Source organism: Mustela lutreola, chromosome 12 (assembly GCF_030435805.1).
Source record: "Mustela lutreola isolate mMusLut2 chromosome 12, mMusLut2.pri, whole genome shotgun sequence".
Lineage (NCBI taxonomy): Eukaryota > Metazoa > Chordata > Mammalia > Carnivora > Mustelidae > Mustela > Mustela lutreola.
The window spans coordinates 87,567,820-87,590,915 of NC_081301.1; the positions used below are offsets into that span (position 1 = coordinate 87,567,820).

Consider the following 23,096-nt stretch of genomic DNA (forward strand, 5'->3'; position numbering starts at 1 on the left):
AAGCCTAATTAGGTCCCTTTCATTCCTGACAGATTTATGTTAAAAGTGTTGATGTTAGGACAATGGCTGATTTTTTTACCTCGGAACTGCATCTTTTCGTTGTTCACTGACTTCGTATTAAAATATGAATTCGTGATCTCCAGTAATCAATCACATTGTATCAGATGCTTTACAGTCTTGACTTCCTTTGGTTCAGAAAGACTAGGTTTGCTGACAGATGTTGGACTGTTGCCTGGAAGTTACTTTTCCATCCATCTTGGCAGCAGGAGGATAATTCCAAGTGGGCGGGGACGGTTCCTTTCCCTTGATTTTGGCCGAAGTACAGACAGAAGGACCTCAGGCCCATCTGCTTTTGGTAAACATCACAGGAATTGATGGGAGACCGTAGCAAGCATGTCGCAGTTGCTATTTTTATTTATTTCGAATTTATGCCTTAAACTGAAATGATTAATAAACTACCCCCCCCCCAAGAAAACCCCACACACTAATTTACAAAATCATAAACTCAATATAAGTCTAAAATTTTCCAAGGAAGTTTGAACCAAACCAAAGTCCATCCTCCTAAATTACCTGTTGAAGTAATTCACTGCAGGAATGAACTTTGGTATGTTCCAGAATGACTGAATCGGGTTATCAAAATATCTCCTGAAAGTAGTGTTGCATTTTGCATTTGACTTAGGGCCCTGGAAGGATAGAAAGGAAGGAGAATCGACTTTATTAGTTTTGTAATTTATTTTCTTTTAAGGAAAAGTTACTTTATTAGAGGAACAGCCTTCTGGGCCATGAGCCAGTGGGAGGCATTTCCGTGAGTTTGTGAGAGGCCGGCTAACATCCCGTGGACCGGTTTGTGTTCTCAGGTTGCTGTTTTTGTATCTCAAAGCCAAAAGCCACAGGGATGGCCACAGTTACTGTTCATCTCAGGGATGTGAACGAGTCAAGATCCAGGCAGCGACGGACTCAAAAGATACCAGTAACTGCATGGCCAGAGCGTATCCCCAGTATTCCAGGAAGCCGTCGGCCCTCAAGCGTATGCCTTCCATGCTCACCAGGCTCTGTCAAGACTGCGGGACCCGCCAGGTAGATCAGGGAGAAGACTGGGCTGTGGGTGGGAGGAAGAACCGACAGCAGTGTTCTGTTTTGGTTTTTGTTTGTTTCTTTATTTTGGCAATAGGCACGTTTTTCTTGGGAACATGTGTCTTGCCAAGTTATAAGTACTGCGGGATTTCTCCTGAATTTTGGACCATTCTAGAATGCAGTAAGCCTAAGAAGTAAACTAGTCCAAATTTGTAATAGACATATCTGACGCCTGAGATACAGCAGTTTACTGGGGATGGCTCTGGATTTTCTGGCCCTTGTTTTCTTTCCCCTCAGGTGTGATTCTGTTAAAATATTGCTCTTGGGTTTCCATGTCCGTGATGTAGAAGAGTACTTTCTTTTATTGAGAACTATAAAATGTCTCTTCCAAAAATGCAGCTGCTGTATGGGGCACCTGGGTGGCTCAGTCGGTTGAGGGTCTGACTTCTGATTTTGGCTGAGGTCCTGATCTCAGGGCTGTGAGATCCAGCCCCATGTTGGGCTCTGCGCTAAGCAGGGAACCAGCTTGAGATTCTCTCTCCCTCTGCCTCTGCCCTTCCCCCACCAAAATAAATAAATCTTTAAAAAATGGGGATGCCTGGGTGGCTCAGTTGGTTAAGCAGCTGCCTTCGGCTCAGGTCATGATCCCAGCGTCCTGGGATCGAGTCCCACATCGGGCTCTGTGTTCCGCGGGGAGCCTGCTTCTCCCTCTGCCACTCTGTTTGCCTGTGCTCGCTCTCTTCTGACAAATAAATAAATAAAATCTTCAAAAAAAAAAAATGCAACTCCTATTGAAAATTGCCCCCGCTTAAGGTGGAAAGCTACTGTTAATTTTGAAGCATTTGCTATTACATTTACCTGTAATTAAAATTACAAACTAACTTTGGCTAGAAGCAAAATTCTTTTCCTTCTTAATTACAAGGCTTCCCTCTGGATCTTAAGAACATGTGGCAATGAAAGTAAAGCCAAAATAATGAGGTCAGACTGGGCATGGGTTTTCAGAGGAGGTCACACCAGCTCCAAGTAAAAAAGAAGTATAGAGTTGATATTGCTCTAATTAATATTTAAGTTTTGCTCAACAAATACAGGTTACGGAAAATGGTTCTCAAAGTGTAGTCCCAGATCAACCACATCAGCATCACCTGGGAACTTATAAGATTAGAATCCTTGGTCCTGCCCTAGTCCCGCTGAATCAGAAATGTTTTTCCTTTGTTTTTGCCTGTGGGTGATGGTAAGAAGCAGAAAGAGGAACATGGATTTATTCTTCCTGTTATCATATATGAATATTTTTTCAGTGGCAACTCACTATCCACAGTTTCAATCTTTCATATTGTTGTCCCACTTCTATTCTCCACCTCAAATAAAACCAGCCCATCAGGGCGCCTGGGTGGCTCAGTGGGTTAATCCGCTGCCTTCGGCTTAGGTCATGATCTCAGGGTCCTGGGATCGAGTCCCACATCGGGCTCTCTGCTCAGCAAGGGGCCTGCTTCCCTTCCTCTCTCTCTGTGATCTCTTCCCTTCCTCTCTCCCACTGTGATCTCTCTCTGTCAAATAAATAAATAAAATCTTTAAAAAAAAAAACAAAAAAAAACCAGCCCATCAACCCACCCACCAACCAAGCAGCCAGCCAACCAACTCCTCAACCAACTCACCAACCAGGCCACCTACCAACCAACCAGCTAGCCAACCAACTCACCAACCCACCCACCAACCAGGCCACCTACCAACCAACCAGCTAGCCAACCAACTCACCAACCCACCCACCAACCAGGCCACCTACCAACCAACCAGCTAGCCAACCAACTCACCAACCCACCCACCAACCAAGCCAGCCACGTACATGAAGAAGTTTCTATAGATCCTAGCTCGTCCCATGTAATATGTTGACTGTCAAAGTGACGTTTTATTTATTTATTTATTTATTTTTTTATTTTTTTAAAAGATTTTATTTATTTATCAGAGAGAGAGGGGGAGAGAGCGAGCACAGGCAGACAGAGAGGCAGGCAGAGGCAGAGGGAGAAGCAGGCTCCCTGCTGAGCAAGGAGCCTGATGCGGGACTCGATCCCAGGGCGCTGGGATCATGACCTGAGCTGAAGGCAGCTGCTTAACCAACTGAGCCACCCAGGCGTCCCACGTTTTATTTATTTTTTATTTTATTTTCATTTTTATTTTCTTGGGGGTAGGGATGGAGGGAGAGGAAGAGAGAGAAGAATCTCAAGCAGACTACCTCCTGAGCATGGAGCCTGACACAGGGCTCAGTCTCACAACCCTTGAGATTATGACCTGAGCTGCAATCAAGAGTCAGACGCTTAACTGACTTAGCCACCCAGGTGCCCCTAAAGTGATACTTTTAGATAATCTTAGTGGGGAAGTAAATTCTTCAGCCTAATTCTCAAGCTGAATTTGTTAAAAGTCCTTCACTACAGAAAAGATTATATAATTTATTAAAGCAATCACAACATGGTAATTTATAAAAATAATTATCATTGGAAATATCCTAAGCCTATCTAAATGGTTCCATACATTAATGTTTAGCAATCCTAGTTTTTTGTGTGTGTGTGCTTAAAACATTGTTTAGAATTTATTTTTTATGTTTTATTTTTTTTAAAGACTTTATTTATTTATTTGACAGAGATCACAAGTAGGCCGAGACGCAGGCAGAAAGAGGAGGAAGCAGGCTCCCTGCTGAGCAGAAAGCCCGATGTGGGGCTCAATTCCAGGACCCTGATATCATGACCCGAGCCAAAGGCAGAGGCTTAACTCACTGAGCCACCCAGGCACCCCTAGAATTTATTTTTTAAAAATGTATCGATTACTGACTTGGTGCAATTGCAAATTACTTGAAGCATTTGGAAACCTCACTTTTACTTGGAAATTTGAAGGGATTAATTTGTTTTGCATATCAATATTAAATCAAATATCAAAAAGAAACACATGTTCATGAGGAGTAAGTAGGAAAATTCATGCAGACTTTTGACTCTAAACCTGAGCTTCTTTTTTTTAAAAAAGATTTTATTTTATTTATTTATTTATTTATTTATTAAAGATTTTATTTATTTGACAGACAGAGATCACAAGTAGACAGAGAGGCAGGCAGAGAGAGAGAGAGGGAAGCAGGCTCCCTGCTGAGCAGAGAGCCAGATATGGGACTCGATCCCAGGACCCTGGGACCACGACCCGAGCCAAAGGCAGCGGCTTAACCCACTGAGTCACCCAGGCGCCCAAAAAGATTTTATTTTTTTATTTGACAGACAGAGATACAAGAGGCAGAGAGGCAGGCAGAGAGAGAGAGAGAGAGGTAGGGGGAAGCAGGCTCCCCACTGAGCAGAGAGCCTGATGCGGGGCTCTATCCCAGGACCCTGAGATCATGACCTGAGCTGAAGGCAGAGGCTTTTAACCTGCTGAGCCACCCAGGCGCCCCTCTAAACCTGAGCTTCTAAACTTTGAGTATCATGACGATTGTTTGCCCTTGGAATGAAGTTGTCTACACGCATTCATAAAGAATATATACTTGAAGTGCTAAACTGTGTGAGAGTTCGGCCTGCTTTTAATTGAAAGGAAGGCTTTGGGGGAGGAGTCAAGATGGCGGAGAAGTAGCAAGCTGAGACTGCTTCAGCTAGCCGGAGATCAGCTAGATAGCTTATCTAAAGATTGCAAACACCTGAAAATCCATCGGCAGATCGAAGAGAAGAAGAACAGCAATTCTGGAAACAGAAAAACAACCACTTTCTGAAAGGTAGGACCGGCGGAGAAGTGAATCCAAAGCGACGGGAAGATAGACCCCGGGGGGAGGGGCCGGCTCCCGGCAAGCGGCGGAGCAACCGCGCACAAAATCAGGACTTTTAAAAGTCTGTTCCGCGGAGGGACATCGCTCCAGAGGCTAAACCGGGGCGAAGCCCACGCGGGGTCAGCGTGGCCTCAGGTCCCGCAGGGTCACAGAAGGATCGGGGGTGTCTGAGTGTCGCAGAGCTTGCGGGTATTGGAACGGGAAAGCCGGCTACAGAGACAGAGCCGACAGTAAGCTCGCAGCTCCGTGTTACCTTGAACCGGTCGCAGGCTCGGTGAGCTCGGAGCGCGGCCGGAGGTCAGGCAGACGGGAGTAACTGGGCGCTGTTCTCTGAGGGCACACTGAGGAGTGGGGCCCTGGGCTCTCGGCTCCTCCGGGCCGGAGACCAGGAGGCCGCCATTTGTATTCCCGTCCTCTGGAACTCTACGGAAAGCGCTCAGGGAACAAAAGCTCCTGAAAGCAAACCCGAGCGGATTACTCACCCCGGCCCCGGGTAAGGGCGGTGTAATTCCGCCTGGGGCAAAGACACTTGAGAATCACTACAACAGGCCCCTCCCCCAGAAGATCAACAAGAAATCCAGCCGAGACCAAGCTCACCTACCAAGGAGTGCGGTTTCAATACCAAGGAGAGCAGCAGAATTCCAGAGGAGGAGAAAGCCAAGCACGGAACTCATGGCTTTTTTCCTGTGATTTTTTTTAGTCTTGCAGTTAATTTAATTTTTTCTTTTTCATTTTTTTTTTTTTTTTTCTCGCCTTCGGGTAAAATTTTTTTTTTTTTAACTGTTACCTTTTTCTTTTTTAACGATTTTTTACTAGTTTATCTAATATATATATATATTTTTTTACATTTTTCTTAGGTGTTTTCTTTTTTAAAAAAAATTCTTTTCTTTTTTTTTTTCTTTTTTCTTTCTTCCTTTTTGAACCTCTTTTTATCCCCTTTCTCCCCACTCACGATTTTGGATCTCTTCTAATTTGGCTAAAGCATATTTTCCTGGGGTTGTTGCCACCCTTTTAGTATTTTACTTGCCCCTTCATTTACTCTTATCTGGACAAAATGACAAGACGTAAAAATTCACCACAAAAAAAAGAACAAGAGGCAGTACCGAAGGCTAGGGACCTAATCAATACAGACATCGGTAATATGTCAGATCTAGAGTTCAGAATGACAATTCTCAAGGTTCTAGCCGGGCTCGAAAAAGGCATGGAAGATATTAGAGAAACCCTCTCGAGAGATATAAAAGCCCTTTCTGGAGAAATAAAAGAACTAAAATCTAACCAAGTTGAAATCAAAAAAGCTATTAATGAGGTGCAATCAAAAATGGAGGCTCTCACTGCTAGGATAAATGAGGCAGAAGAAAGAATTAGTGATATAGAAGACCAAATGACAGAGAATAAAGAAGCTGATCAAAAGAGGGACAAACAGCTACTGGACCATGAGGGGAGAATTCGAGAAATAAGTGACACCATAAGACGAAACAACATTAGAATAATTGGGATTCCAGAAGAAGAAGAAAGTGAGAGGGGAGCAGAAGGTATACTGGAGAGAATTATTGGGGAGAATTTCCCCAATATGGCAAAGGGAACAAGCATCAAAATTCAGGAGGTTCAGAGAATGCCCCTCAAAATAAATAAGAATAGGCCCACACCCCGTCACATAATAGTAAAATTTACAAGTCTCAATGACAAAGAGAAAATCCTGAAAGCAGCCCGGGAAAAGAAGTCTGTAACATACAATGGTAAAAATATTAGATTGGCAGCTGACTTATCCACAGAGACCTGGCAGGCCAGAAAGAGCTGGCATGATATTTTCAGAGCACTAAACGAGAAAAACATGCAGCCAAGAATACTATATCCAGCTAGGCTATCATTGAAAATAGAAGGAGAGATTAAAAGCTTCCAGGACAAACAACAACTGAAAGAATTTGCAAATACCAAACCAGCTCTACAGGAAATATTGAAAGGGGTCCTCTAAGCAAAGAGAGAGCCTACAAGTGGTAGATCAGAAAGGAACAGAGACCATATACAGTAACAGTCACCTTACAGGCAATACAATGGCACTAAATTCATATCTCTCAATAGTTACCCTGAATGTGAATGGGCTAAATGCCCCTGTCAAAAGACACAGGGTATCAGAATGGATAAAAAAACAAAACCCATCTATATGTTGCCTCCAAGAAACACATTTTAAGCCCGAAGACACCTCCAGATTTAAAGTGAGGGGGTGGAAAAGAATTTACCATGCTAATGGACATCAGAAGAAAGCAGGAGTGGCAATCCTTATATCAGATCAATTAGATTTTAAGCCAAAGACTGTAATAAGAGATGAGGAAGGACACTATATCATACTCAAAGGGTCTGTCCAACAAGAAGATTTAACAATTTTAAATATCTATGCCCCCAACGTGGGAGCAGCCAACTATATAAACCAATTAATAACAAAATCAAAGAAACACATAAACAACAATACAATAATAGTAGGGGACTTTAATATTCCCCTCACTGAAATGGACAGATCATCCAAGCAAAAGATCAGCAAGGAAATAAAGGCCTTAAATGACACACTGGACCAGATGGACATCACAGATATATTCAGAATATTTCATCCCAAAGCAACAGAATACACATTCTTCTCTAGTGCACATGGAACATTCTCCAGAATAGATCACATCCTCGGTCCTAAATCAGGACTCAACCGGTATCAAAAGATTGGGATCATTCCCTGCATATTTTCAGACCACAATGCTCTAAAGCTAGAACTCAACCACAAAAGGAAGTTTGGAAAGAACCCAAATACATGGAGACTAAACAGTATCCTTCTAAAGAATGAATGGGTCAACCGGGAAATTAAAGAAGAATTGAAAAAAATCATGGAAACAAATGATAATGAAAATACAACGGTTCAAAATCTGTGGGACACAACAAAGGCAGTCCTGAGAGGAAAATATATAGCGGTACAAGCCTTTCTCAAGAAACAAGAAAGGTCTCAGGTACACAACCTAACCCTACACCTAAAGGAGCTGGAGAAAGAACAAGAAAGAAACCCTAAGCCCAGCAGGAGAAGAGAAATCATAAAGATCAGAGCAGAAATCAATGAAATAGAAACCAAAAAAACAATAGAACAAATCAACGAAACTAGGAGCTGGTTCTTTGAAAGAATTAATAAAATTGATAAACCCCTGGCCCGACTTATCAAAAAGAAAAGAGAAAGGACCCAAATAAATAAAATCATGAATGAAAGAGGAGAGATCACAACTAACACCAAGGAAATACAAACTATTATAAGAACATACTATGAGCAACTCTACGGCAATAAATTTGACAATCTGGAAGAAATGGATGCATTCCTAGAAACATATAAACTACCACAACTGAACCATGAAGAAATAGAAAGCCTGAACAGACCCATAACCAGTAAGGAGATTGAAACAGTCATTAAAAATCTCCAAACAAACAAAAGCCCAGGGCCAGACGGCTTCCCGGGGGAATTCTACCAAACATTTAAAGAAGAACTAATTCCTATTCTCCTGAAACTGTTCCAAAAAATAGAAATGGAAGGAAAACTTCCAAACTCATTTTATGAGGCCAGCATCACCTTGATCCCAAAACCAGACAAGGATCCCACCAAAAAAGAGAGCTATAGACCGATATCCTTGATGAACACAGATGCGAAAATACTCAACAAAATACTAGCCAATCGGATTCAACAGTACATTAAAAAGATTATTCACCACGACCAAGTGGGATTTATTCCAGGGCTGCAAGGTTGGTTCAACATCCGCAAATCAGTCAATGTGATACAACACATCAATAAAAGTAAGAACAAGAACCATATGATACTCTCAATAGATGCTGAAAAAGCATTTGACAAAGTACAACATCCCTTCCTGATCAAAACTCTTCAAAGTGTAGGGATAGAGGGCACATACCTCAATATCATCAAAGCCATCTATGAAAAACCCACCGCAAATATCATTCTCAATGGAGAAAAACTGAAAGCTTTTCCGCTAAGGTCAGGAACACGGCAGGGATGTCCATTATCACCACTGCTATTCAACATCGTACTAGAGGTCCTAGCCTCAGCAATCAGACAACAAAAGGAAATTAAAGGCATCCAAATCGGCAAAGAAGAAGTCAAATTATCACTCTTCGCAGATGATAGGATACTATATGTGGAAAACCCAAAAGACTCCACTCCAAAACTGCTAGAACTTATACAGGAATTCAGTAAAGTGTCAGGATATAAAATCAATGCACAGAAATCAGTTGCATTTCTCTACACCAACAGCAAGACAGAAGAAAGAGATATTAAGGAGTCAATCCCATTTACAATTGCATCCAAAACCATAAGATACCTAGGAATAAACCTAACCAAAGAGACACAGAATCTATACTCAGAGAACTATAAAGTACTCATGAAAGAAATTGAGGAAGACACAAAGAAATGGAAAAATGTTCCATGCTCCTGGATTGGAAGAATAAATATTGTGAAAATGTCTATGCTACCTAAAGCAATCTACACATTTAATGCAATTCCTATCAAAGTACCATCCATCTTTTTCAAAGAAATGGAACAAATAATTCTAAAATTTATATGGAACCAGAAAAGACCTCGAATAGCCAAAGGGATATTGAAAAAGAAAGCCAACGTTGGTGGCATCACAATTCCGGACTTCAAGCTCTATTACAAAGCTGTCATCATCAAGACAGCATGGTACTGGCACAAAAACAGACACATAGATCAATGGAACAGAATAGAGAGCCCAGAAATAGACCCTCAACTCTATGGTCAACTAATCTTCGACAAAGCAGGAAAGAATGTCCAATGGAAAAAAGACAGCCTTTTCAATAAATGGTGCTGGGAAAATTGGACAGCCACATGCAGAAAAATGAAATTGGACCATTTCCTTACACCACACACAAAAATAGACTCAAAATGGATGAAGGACCTCAATGTACGAAAGGAATCCATCAAAATCCTTGAGGAGAACACGGGCAGCAACCTCTTCGACCTCTGCCGCAGCAACATCTTCCTAGGAACAACGCAAAAGGCAAGGGAAGCAAGGGAAAAAATGAACTACTGGGATTTCATCAAGATCAAAAGCTTTTGCACAGCAAAGGAAACAGTTAACAAAATCAAAAGACAACTGACAGAATGGGAGAAGATATTTGCAAACGACATATCAGATAAAGGACTAGTGTCCAGAATCTATAAAGAACTTAGCAAACTCAACACCCAAAGAACAAATAATCCAATCAAGAAATGGGCAGAAGACATGAACAGACATTTCTGCAAAGAAGACATCCAGATGGCGAACAGACACATGAAAAAGTGCTCCATATCACTCGGCATCAGGGAAATACAAATCAAAACCACAATGAGATATCACCTCACACCAGTCAGAATGGCTAAAATCAACAAGTCAGGAAATGACAGATGCTGGCGAGGATGCGGAGAAAGGGGAACCCTCCTACACTGTTGGTGGGAATGCAAGCTGGTGCAGCCACTCTGGAAAACAGCATGGAGGTTCCTCAAAATGTTGAAAATAGAACTGCCCTATGACCCAGCAATTGCACTATTGGGTATTTACCCTAAAGATACAAATGTAGTGATCCAAAGGGACACATGCACCCGAATGTTTATAGCAGCAATGTCCACAATAGCCAAACTATGGAAAGAACCTAGATGTCCATCAACAGATGAATGGATCAAGAAGATGTGGTATATATACACAATGGAATACTATGCAGCCATCAAAAGAAATGAAATCTTGCCATTTGCAACAACATGGATGGAACTAGAGCGTATCATGCTTAGCGAAATAAGTCAAGCAGAGAAAGACAACTATCATATGATCTCCCTGATATGAGGAAGTGGTGATGCAACATGGAGGCTTAAGTGGGTAGAAGAATAAATGAAACAAGATGGGATTGGGAGGGAGACAAACCATAAGTGACTCTTAATCTCACAAAACAAACTGAGGGTTGCCGGGGGGAGGGGGTTGGGGAGAAGGGGGTGGGATTATGGACATTGGGGAGGGTATGTGATTTGGTGAGTGCTGTGAAGTGTGTAAACCTGGTGATTCACAGACCTGGGGATAAAAATATATGTATATAAAAAATATATGTTTATAAAAAATAAAAAAATTAATAATTAAAAAAAAAAAAAAAAAAGAAAGGAAGGCTTTTAGGGAGGAGGTGCAAAGTGGGATTTGGAGGCTGGGAGTGATTTCAAGGAGTGGAGGGAAACAAGGAAGGGCATTCTGGGGGGAGGGAACAGCATCTGCAAAGGCCAAGTGGCGGGAAAGGAGATAAAGCACATGTGGGAAAGCGAGGTTGCTCTGGTGCCTGCAGAAGGCGATAGAACAGCGGGATTAGGGGCCCGGATGTAGCAGGTAGCTTGATTTACGGGACACAGTGCAAGTCAGGTCAGGACGTTAGCTTGGTGATGCACCACCGGCTGAAAGGTTTTGAAGTATAATCCTTGTCACCTTTACTTTTCTTGGTTCTGGAGTGACTGGGTCCCAGTTTAAGATAACTGGTCTGAAAAGGACAAAGATCTAAGTGCGAAGCACATTTACATAGTCACTTGCAGAATTGATTTCCTGAACAAGATTTCAATTATTTGAGACTGGGATTATTCCAGAAAATGAGGAACATACCCTTCTTGAATTAAATCCGGATCCAAAGAGGGAATTCCAGGCCATTCAGTCTGTACAAAAAGTTCACTGGGGGGGGGAAAAAACCCCAGCACCGTTGGGTTTCATACAATTGAGTTGATTTTGAGGCCCCTTTGAAGGAAGATGTGGTTGACGGAAATATGGAATTTCTTCCCTGTTTAGGTGGTGTTTACCAGTGATCCTCATAAAAGCTACCTCCCCGTGCAGTTCCATTCACCCAGTAAAGCAGAGACCCAGCGTGGAGACTTGACTATTATCTCTGTAAGTACGGTTGGCACATCCCCTGCCTCAGCTTCTCACTGTTGTATTTCATCAGGTGACATGAATTCTTTCTGGCAACAGGCACTGGGTGGCGAGCAATGTGGTCGAGCTACAAATACCTCCTAAATGTTTGCATTTTTACACACGTTAAATGTATCAAGTCTTTTTTCTCTCTAGATTGTGTTTATGGATGACTTCAAGTGAATGTTGAAAGTGGTTCACAGAGTGTTAGTCCTCTCTTCTAGGTGGGTTTATGAAAGTGTAGGCCTGAGGCTCCTTGGCAACACGTAGAATGTGGGCGAAGAGCCCGGCTAGCCAGGGGTGACCCGCTCTTGGCATGAAGTCTGTTCCAAATCAGGTTGACCCGAGTGCCACTGTCTAAGGAGTTCTCGGCAGGGCAGGTATCTAACCACCTAACAGCTATCTAGCAGGGCCTGATCCCAGTCTCATGTGGTGTCTTGATTTATTTACTTATTTTAAAATTTAATTTTAATTTTAATTTTTTAAAAGATTTTATTTATTTATTTAAGAGTGGGGGGAGAGAGCACAAGCAGGTGGAGTGACAGAGGGCGAGAGGGAGAAAGAAGCAGGGACCCCGATGCGGGGCTAATCCCAGGACTCTGGGGTCATGACCTGAGCCGAAGGCAGAGGCTTAATCCACTGAACCACCCAGGCGCTCCTCATGTGGTCTCTCTAAAGAGCTCATTTTTTCTTTTTTTTGGTAACTGAGGTATAACTGACCTACAGTATGACATTAGTTTCAGGCGTTCCACATAGCGATTTGACATCTGTGTATGTTATGAAATGCTCACGGTGGTAAGTGTAGTTACCACCTGTCACCACACAAAGTTACTACAATACTATTGACTCTCTTCCCTATGCTGTACTTTTCCTTCCTGTGACTTACATATTTTATAACTGGAAAAGTCTACCTCTTTTTTTTTTTTTTTAAAGATTTTATTTATTTATTTGACAGTGGGAGAGAGATCACAAGCAGGTAGAGAGGCAGGCAGAGAGAGAGGGGGAAGCAGGCTCCCTACTGAGCAGAGAGCCCGATGCAGGGCTCGATCCCAGGACCCTGAGATCATGACCTGAGCTGAAGGCAGAGGCTTAACCCACTGAGCCACCCAGGTGCCCCAAGTCTTTACCTCTTAATCCTATACCCGTTTGACCCATCCTCTAACCACAGGAGCTCAGTTTTTTAAAGTGGTGGGCAAAACAGCCACAAATCCATATGTATGCGGACAAAATTGCATCTTACTCGTTTTGTTTCCTTTCCCAGTTTCTTTTATTGTGTTAAAATATACATAACATCGAATTCATTATCTTACTCATTTTTTTTTTAAGATTTTATTTATTTATTTGACAGAGAGAGATCCCAAATAGGCAGAGAGGCAGGCAGAGAGAGAGAGAGAGAGGAGGAAGCAGGCTCCCTGCTGAGCAGAGAGCCCGGGACTTGTTCCCAGGACCCTGAGATCATGACCTGAACTGAAGGCAGTGGCTTAACCCACTGAGCCACCCAGGCGCCCCTGTCTTACCCATTTTTAAGTTGTATAGTTCAGTGGTGTGAAGTACATTCAGATGGTGTGCAAGCATCACCATCATCCGTCTCCAGGACTGAGCTCTGAATCAGGAACTTCTTAACAACCCTGAATTAAGAATATCCCTGCGTGGGGGGAGGGGAGGGTGAAATGGTGTGTTACTCATCAACAGGCATGTAGTTTCAGGTGAGTAAGATGAATAAGGTCTCCAGGTCTGCTGTATCCCCTTGTCCCTGTAGTCTGTAATTCTGTATCGTACAGTTAAAATTGGTTAAGTGGATGGATCTCGTGACTTCACATACACAAAATTTAAATAAATAGAGACTATCCCTATTTAAATGGAGCTCAAAGATTTTCTGACTATATATTTATGCCTGTTGCCCTTTGTTAACAGCAGTTCATTTTGTAGTATGTTCATGATGTAGCGTTTTTTTTTTTGTTTTGTTTTGTTTTGTTTTAATTTTATTTATTATTTGACAGACAGAGATCACAAGTAGGCAGAGAGGCAGGCAGAGAGAGGAGGAAGCAGGCTCCCTGCTGAGCAGAGAGCCTGATTCGGGGCTCGATCCCAGGACCCTGAGATCATGACCGGAGCCGAAGGCAGAGGCTTAACCCACTGCCACCCAGGTGCCCCCATGATGTAGGTTTTTTCTGGCATAAAACTTGTTAGCTCGGCATCTCAGGGCAGTAGGCAGCGTGGAGAACCTGACCCCAGCCTTGTTGGCGTGGCAATCCATTGCAGAAGGGAAGCGAGTGGGTGCCTAGTCTCTCTGCTCTACTAACTTCACTAAACACTTTGAGAAGATAATGTTTGGCTCGCCCAATAAATCTCAGGCAGGCTCTGCTCCAGCAGAGTGTCTGAAGACACATTTTAAACTCCTTTGCTGCACACTGGGTGCTCAGGACCCCAGAAAAGTCCCACAACATTGTGTTCTGTCATATTTACCTCCAGTGGTTTACCCAAGCATTGCCTGAAGTCTTTGCTAAGACATGGTGTCGCTTTAGTCTTTTGTGATTTCTTTAAGCAATAGGTTTTTAGGGGGTTCTTTTCAAGAGGACAGTTTAAGTGTGTAGAGGATCATTATGTATTTTTTCTCAAATGTATCTCAGTTTTAGGTATTCAGATTTTTTTTTTAAAATAAGAGAATCACTTCCCATCTTCCCAAGAATGAAGTGGTACTCGATCTCAAGGATTTTCAGAATTGTTCCCTGGATTAGAACAATATAAACGTAGCCAACAAAGTCATCTGACTCCTGTGAGACAAGGAGTGATTAGAAATAAAATTTAGGGGCACCTGGGTGGCTCAGTCAATTGGGCATCTGACTTTGGCTCGGGCCTATGATCTGGGGGTTCTAGGATCGAGTCCCGTGTTGGGCTCTGTGCTTAGTTCGGAATCTGCTTGTCTTTCTGACCCCACCCCCGCTCTTCCTCTCAAATAAATAAATTCTTAAAAAAAATAAATAAGGGGCGCCTGGGTGGCTTGGTGGGTTAGGCCACTGCCTTCGGCTTGGGTCATGATCTCGGGGTCCTGGGATTGAGTCCCGCATCGGGCTCTCTGCTTGGCAGGGAGCCTGCTTCCTCCTCTCTGTCTCTCTACCTGCCTCTCTGCCTATTTGTGATCTCTCTCTGTCAAATAAATAAATAAAATCTTTAAAAATAAATAAATAAATAAATAAATAAATAAGATTTAAGTGCTATTTCCCCAAACATGAACAAGTGTTATTAGCTTTTAGCATAGTTTCTGATTTTACACATTTTCCCCCAAGAAAAAAACTTTTCTTTTTCTTTTTAGTTTTTATTTCTTTAAGTAATCTCTATATTAGTGCAGGGCTTCAACTCAGGACCCCAAGATCAAAAGCCACACTCTCCTCCGACTGAGCCAGCCAAGCGCCCCAATTTTACATATCTAAAATAGAAACAGCGCCTATGGCTTAAATTAGTGTTCAGTCATTTTTTAGTCCAGCGAGTTTTTTTTTCCCTTCTTTTCTGGCTGACGAGTTAATGATATTTGGATGTGTCTGGAGTTCCTTTTTCTTGAAGAGGTCTCAAACCACTAATTTAATTTAGAAGGGACTACTGGAAATTTCAGCTCACAATAAATTATGAACAAAATTTATTAATACCTTGTGGCTTACATCCTGGTGAAATTACCCCCATTTCGTTTTGATTTTAAGGGAGAGCAATGGGTAGAGCTATGGGTAGATGAGGCTATGTGGCTCCATTAGTGTTCCAAACCTAAACTCTGATGGGGGGTTTCTGTGTCGGGGAAGGCATGATATTTTTTTCTGAACCAGTGTGGCAGTAAGTGAGCGGCGGGAACAGTGGTACTGAGGCTGACACCTGATCTCTGCGGGTTGGAGCTTTGACCCCAGTGAGAGAGTGGAATAGGCATGGAGTTCTCCAACCTGCAGTGAGAGTCCCGCTACTCAGCTGAGTGGGGACCTCCAGGCTTTGCTCGGAGATTTCAAACCAACCCGTAAAGACCCATCAAAGGCACTGTCTGCGAGAGAACACTGGCAGGGTTTCAGATGTTGGTAGAGAAAGAGTCACTGGGTTATGCAGTTTGAATCCTGGAAATAGAATTTGATTCATGGGTTTAGAAGACCGAGGGAAAGGCTAGAAAGATTCTTCTTGGAGGTAGGAACGAGGTGATGACAGCAGATGTTTCTCTGTTCCTAGGTCAACGGCACCGACTTTACCATCCAGAACGCAGGTGTTCTCCTCCTTATTCTGGATGCCTGTAGCGTGCCCTTCCGGTTAATGGAAAAAAAGATTTTCTCTCCTGCTGACGTCAGTCGCATGGAAGAGTATTTGAGAACAGGCATCCCTCCAAGGTAGGTGACGCTTGTTCTGCAAGAGGGGACGGGCCATCGCAACAGGTGACACCTGGTTAACTCTTGAGCTTTGGTTTGTCTTTCCAGCCTTTTATGGTGTGGGCTTTTAGGGCTGATTGAAAGGGGGTCATTTCTTCCTTGTCTCAGATTAGTGCCCATGGTCTACGCTGCATAGCATTGCTTGGTGAAAGCCCAGATGTGAGTGGAGTTTGCAAATGGTGTGAAGACTCTTCACGTTGGATTCAATATTTTGAAAGTTCAGAATTTCAATATTTTGAAAGTTCAGTATTTTGAAATACTAAATAATATTTTCCCACTTTTTAATGTTTGGTTGATTATATTGCACTTAACTTACTCAGGAAGGTTCATTTCCAGTTTAAAGCAATTTTATAGACAGTTTGACCTTCGTGGCCATCCATGGTACTGATAAGTTCTCAGATGGCATTGTGCTGTGAATTCCCCACCTAGCGCAGGTGGAAGTGACTGGAAAGGAGTCAATTCAGTTTTAAGTGGAATAGTATCTGGTCTCTCTTTTAAAAGCCCTGGCCCGATGGGTCTTGTTTCGTTGGTCTCTGAAGAAGAATGCACATGAGCAAAACCTTTCTTTTGGGGGGGATGGTTAGACCCTGCCTGGAGGCAAGGAGATGAATTCAGGCTCCTCTCTGCTGCCTGGCTGTGCGGCAGACGCTAACTTACATGCAGACCTTTGTTCAGTGAGGGAGCTAAGGGAAGCATAAGCTTCCTGGGGAGTAAGGTCCTGTCTGGTTTTTGAATGCATCTTCCATCATCTGATGACTTACACTCTTTACATATGACAAGACCAAACAAGTTTTTTTTGTTTGTTTGTTTTTTAAGATTTTACTTATTCATTTGAGAGGCAGAGAGGCAGGCAGAGAGAGTTGTGGGAGAAGCAGGCTCCCCGTTGAGCAGAGAGCTTGATGTGGGGCTCCATCCCAGGACCTTGGGTTCATGACCCAAGCTGAAGGCAGAGGCTTAACCCACTGAGCCACCCAGGCACCCTGACAGGACCAAATTACAAATAAAGTCACTGGATTATTTGAATGTAATATTCAGTGTGCTGAATATTACTGCTCTACTTTCTGCTTTGAGATACTTTTAGGGAATTCCTTTCCAAGGCCTCAATTTTCTTTAAGGATTTAAAGATTTTTGCTGAGGGTGGATATGTTACTCAGTTCACCTGAACCCCTCCAGGGCATACTGCTCACCAAAAACTTTTAGGATAACATGGCAGTCCTGTAAGGTACCCTATAGATTTAAGAGTTAAAACCAGCTTATTAAAAAGTCACTAGGTTGTTTCTGGAAAGGGTACTGAAGGAAGACTTTTAAGATGTGGGTAGCGCTCTGTTTCTTCATCTAGGCTGGTTACGTAAGTACATCATGTGCAGAAATTCAAAATGCTATATACTTAATGATACTTTTCTGTATGTATATTGTATTTCCCCCCCCTTATGATTTTATTTATTTATTTGAGAGAGAGAGAGTGTAAGCATAGAGGGAAAGAGGGAAGCAGACTCCTCACTGAATAAGAAACCCAACATATGGTCTAGATCCCTGCACCCTGGGGTCACGACCTGAGCCTAGGCAGACGCTTAACCGACTGAGCCACCCAGGAGGACCTGTGTGTTGTATCTTAACAAAGTCTTCAGAAGTTATGAGCAGCTACCAGTGTCTTCTAGAAAACTAGGCACACACTGGGGTGAGCGGGTCCCTGGGGATCTGTAAGTGATCTCATGGGACGAGCCTGAGGAAGAGGGTCAGGCCTGTAGGTTTGCTGTGGTCAAACCTCTGTCCTGACGCTGAGTGGTCTCCCCTGCTATAGGATGACATCAACATATCAAGACCCACATTAAGAAAATGAATACTGGGGGCGCCTGGGTGGCTCAGTGGGTTAAAGCCTCTGCCTTCAGCTCAGGTCACGATTCCAGGGTCCTGGGATCGAGCCCCACATTGGGCTCTCTGCTCCGCGGGGAGCCTGCTTCCTCCTCTCACTCTCTCTCTGCCTGCTTGTGATCTCTGTCAAATAAATAAATAAAATCTTAAAAAAAAAAAAAAAAGAAAATGAATACTAATGGTTATATAAAAGTTGAAGAAAAGAATAGTGGAAGAGTAACTGTGGGAGAGTAATAAAATATTTGTAAACAACTTAAAATAATGCAAGGGGCCTGTTTTATAACATATTAAAATAAATCATGAGGCCATAGTAATTAAGCCCATGTGACCCTGGCAGAGTTGAGAGAGATCTGGAGAAGAGAAAATCTGCAAACGGATTTAAGTATATGTGTTGATACACTGCATAATAAACAGGGAATTTAAACCAAACCATGGGGCACAGACTTTATCTCTTTGTAGAACTGGCGTTTATTCATTTATTTTATAAATAGATAATAGGACATGAACAGATAGAGCATCTGAAACAAAATAGCTTCCCTTATTAATATAAAAGAAGTGAGGGACGCCTGGGTGGCTCAGTTGGTTGGGCAGCTGCCTTCGGCTCAGGTCATGATCCCAGCGTCCTGGGATCGAGTCCCACATCGGGCTCCTTGCTCGGCGGGAAACCTGCTTCTCCCTCTGCCTCTGCCTGCCATTCTGTCTGCCTGTGCTCGCTCTCTCCCCTCTCTCTCTCTGATAAATAAATAAAATCTTTAAAAAATATATATATATATAAAAGAAGTGAGTCCCAGTTTACTCACTGGGTTAACTGACCTCAATGACCTTGGCTTTCCCAACACTTGGAGACACCTTACAGGAGCAGTGTGGGTCCTGGGTGGGTTCTGGGGGTGGTGTGGAGCCTGAACTTGGAACAGCCGGGATGTGAAAAGCATCTGGGTTTTGTTTTGTTGTTTTGTTTCCTGTTTGTTTTTAGCTCTGCTCTTATCTAGTATTTCTCTGCTGTATTCAGTTCAGAAAGGCACTCAATTAATACATGCTGATTTTTTGAAATTCCCTCCAATTTTCTGACTTTTATGTACAGGTCAATTGTTCTGTTGAGCACAAGAGGAGAAATAAAGCATTTAAATATTTCCGATTCCTTAGTACCTCTGGGATTAGCCAAACCAGCTCATCTTTATAACAAAGGTTTGTATTTGTATTTTTCCTTGAAGTTCTTACGAGTCCAGCCATAGAAACTTTCTTTGGGTGGGAAAAGCTGCAAGAGCTTAGTTTGCTGGAGTGGGTATCATTAAGATAATTTTTAAACAAGGAGACATTAGAGGAAGTGTTTGGGGATGTGGTTTATTATTTGGGGCAAGAGGTGGGTAGTCAGAGTTCATCGGCTGACGCAAGGAAGTGTAGCTTTTCTGTTTCATAGCTGTCTTTGTTTTGCTCACCTCCGACTCAACCTCCTGCATGGTCTTGCCTGGAACAATTAGATGGACAAATGGTGCTTTTTTTTTTTTTTTTTTAAAGGGAGTACCATATTTGTGGGATTCAGCGGAAACTTTAAACCATCCTGGGCTAAGCTGTTTACCAGTCCTGCTGGCCAGGGCCTCGGGCTGCTCGAACAGTTCCTACCTTTGCAGCTGGATGAATATGGTTGTCCTCGAGCCAGCGTTGTCCGCCGGAGGGATCTGGAGCTGTTCATGCAGACGGCAAAAGCACATTAGGGACTCACTGTAACTTAAGTGCTGGGGGAAGAAAAAAAAATGTGAACTAACTTATTTAATTTATGGCATTTTAACAATGACACTGTTAACCCAATGGAACCATTTTCCTGTCCGATCAGAGAGAGGACAAAAGGATTTAACATGATGGCTTGAATACCAGCTCGCGCACCTTCTAGTTGTACAAAGTGTTGAAGAATTTATTTGGGTTGGTTAGGCTGGTGTATTCGGAGAGCATTTCTCCTGACCCTCACCCGCCACTTCGTGTGTCTTAGTGACTGTTAAGTAGCTTCACCTTCTGTGTGACAGGTTGCCGTGGGGGGGGAGGTGGGGACCTCTGAGGGTCAGCCCGAGTCCTTTTGTAGCACCTAGGATACTTGTAGTCTGATGCCCGGTTGTGTCATTGGCTTTGGGTCAGCAGTTGACTCTGGTGGCGGACGTGTTCCAGGAGGCCCCGGGCGCTGGATCGGGGCCCATAGCCTTTGCAGATTGTATAGGATACTCGATGACAGAGTCTTAAGTGGCAACTCAGGCCCAGCTCATGCCCCCCCCCCTTTTTTTTTGCCTGGGGCATGTGCTATTTTTATCCATTTGTACATTGATTCCTTCCAAGGGTTGAATTTTCAGACAGAAAGCATACTGGGTTGAAAGGGCTTTCGGGATTGGACATCCCTTAAAACTTGCACCTCCGGGGCAAAAAATTTGATCAGTGCCACCGAGGTCTGAAGTTGCTGGGACCATATTTGCAGTTTTAGTCCTTAGCCTGTTTCGACTGTATATTTGTGTTTAACATGCAGAGCTGAGCTGAATATTTACATTTTTTTTAAAAAGAAGAAGGCCGTGTTCCTGAACTGTACACGTGGGTCATTTCAAAGGGCACAAGAGAAGTCTGTTCTCGGGGTTGCTCCTGTACCCGGGTTTTGTTGTTGTTTTTGTGAGTGGTTTTTTTTTTTTTTTTTTTAAGCTTTTTTGCTCACCATCCTGCCAGAAAAATTTACAGAAAGCTCACCGATACCCCAAAATATTGTACTCAGGGGGAGGAAAAATGGAGAGCCTTTGAAGGGCCAGAATCATGGAGGGGGGGGATATTCAGTAACAATACTCTGCAGAGCATTAGAGGAATTGGTCACTCTTAATTAATTAAATTGTTAGAGCCAGTTAAAAAAAGGAAGTGCTGCAGTGAGCAATTTCCCTTCCCCCTGGGTGCATGCGTGTCCAGCCCGTGAGACTTGCATGTAGCAGAAAGTTGAACTCCACAGCCAGAGAGAACACCACACCGAGGGGAGAGAAGGATCAAAAAAACGCCTTCGCCTTTTCCCAAACCTGCAGTACAAGGAGGGTTTGATAGACATGGCCATGGCGAGACGGTAGGAAGTGAGTTCAGGCTGATTTGGCAGTGAACACGGACAGATTCACTCTCCTGCACCAAGAGCAAAGGCTGAGTGAGGGTCTGTCCCTCGGCATCCCAGACAGGCTGCAGAGCAGGTCTGAAACTTCTGTTACTTTACAAAATATGCTACCTCAAAATGCTACCGATAAACCATTCTCACTCCTAAGTGCTCTTGGTAAGGGCATGTGTCTTAAAGTGGAGGGTTGTTGCTGTTGTTTTCTTTTGTATATTGATGAACAAGATCTTACCTATGAAATATATTATTGGGTCATGGTTCCTGAAGGTGATTCAAGTTTGTGTGGGTGTGTGTGGGTGTGTGTGGGTGTGTGTTTTATGACTTAAATATCTTTGATGTGTGTTTTTTAGAGTTTGGTTCTTTAAAGATTTGGAGAGGCTATGTAAGTTCGGAGGCACTCATTGTTTCTGATTTGTATGCTAATTGTCAGGGCCTAAGTTAAATAAATAAAAATATGTGTGCATGTATTTTTTATATATGCGTGTGACTCAGTCAATCGATCAGCCGTTTTTCATTTCAGCTTCCAGCCGTGGAGAAGTTCTTGGCAGGGATGAGGAAGAGAAACTCTCCTCCAGGGAGATTGGGAGATGCTAAGCTTCAGAAGGGCAAGGACCCTCTTCTGCAGTGCAGACCTTTTCCACCGAGCCTGTGCACTGGAATTGCCTGGGAGCTTTAAAACAAAAAACAGGGGCGCCTGGGTGGCTCAGTGGTTTGGGCTGCTGCCTTTGGCTCGGGTCATGATCTCAGGGTCCTGGGATCGAGCCCCGCATCGGGCTCCCTGCTCTGCAGGAAGCCTGCTTCCCTCTCTCTCTCTCTCTCTCTGCCTGCCTCTCTGCCTACTTGTGATCTCTGTCTGTCAAATAAATAAATAAAATCTTTAAAAACAAAAAACAAAAACCAAAACAAAACAGGGCCTGGGACCCACCCCCAACCCTGACACTCAGATTTAATTGGGGTAGGATGCAGCTTGGGTATTGGAATTTTTTTAAAGCTCCCTGGGTGATTCCAGAACGCAGCCAGGTTTAAAAACCATTGCACCCATATAAGAGGTACACTGTTTAACTCGAGTCTGTAATTTTTTGTGACTCGAACAAAATCACATGTATCTATTATTTTTACATTCCCAAACTCCCAGCCCTAAACAGCGCTTCATTATTGTCTTCTTTTAACAGAGTTTTAAATATGGTTTTCAGTCCTTAATCACCTCACATTGTTAAGTTGGTCAACTAAGTTTTTAAATACATTTCCGGCAAGGGGGGGGAGCCAGCAATGGGTTTTATTTCTATGGGGAAAATGGATTCAAGGGTGATTTACAAGTTCATGAGCATTTTCCACCAGGTGAGGCAGTTGGCAGAGCTCCAGAAATGTGGCCGTCCACAAATCAGCCGGCTGATGAGAAACACAAGGCCTTCTCGTATGTCCACAGACGTGGGTTTTAAGTCTTTGCTGAGTTCCTGCCTCTGCACCTGAGCCTGGCGTGCCACATAGTCTCTTCTGAAGCTGGAGGGGAGCTTGCAGGAACATGAACGGTGGGTGTCTGGTTTCGGGATGTGACTGCAAGTGGCCGCTCAGCTGACATTCAGATGCGGGGATGGCGGAGGGGGTTTTAGGACTTCCCTGTTCTGCATCTTTGTGAGAAGAGAGCAAACGCATCCTCATGCCATTAAGTGGGTAACTTCGTAGTGAGGAAGGGCAGGCCATGAGGTGACAGACCCTTGAAGGCTTCAGATAACGAGGTGTTCCTTCCCTTGGAGATGAGGTCATGTTCGGATAAGGCCGGTGGAAGGCATTTTAATAAACAGGAATGCACTTCGTGAATTCAAGTGGGTTTCCTCCCCCCCCAGCTTGGTCCTTATTGGTAAGTGTACAGATCTCATCACGACCGTCTTTGTTGA

General features: G+C 43.3%; 1 protein-coding gene across 2 annotated transcripts in view; it reads left to right on the plus strand.

Moving 5' to 3' along the window:
• CEMIP2 (cell migration inducing hyaluronidase 2) overlaps positions 1-21,675 on the plus strand; it is a 90,370-nt gene extending 68,695 nt beyond the window's left edge. For both annotated transcript variants that reach the window (XM_059143196.1, XM_059143197.1), the window contains exons 20-24: positions 858-1,077; positions 11,701-11,799; positions 16,021-16,175; positions 19,168-19,271; positions 19,602-21,675. In XM_059143196.1, coding sequence (XP_058999179.1) covers positions 858-1,077; positions 11,701-11,799; positions 16,021-16,175; positions 19,168-19,271; positions 19,602-19,798 — 775 coding nt within the window. In that variant the 3' untranslated portion in view covers positions 19,799-21,675. The remainder of the gene's footprint in view (positions 1-857; positions 1,078-11,700; positions 11,800-16,020; positions 16,176-19,167; positions 19,272-19,601) is intronic.
• The last annotated feature ends 1,421 nt before the right edge of the window (positions 21,676-23,096 follow it).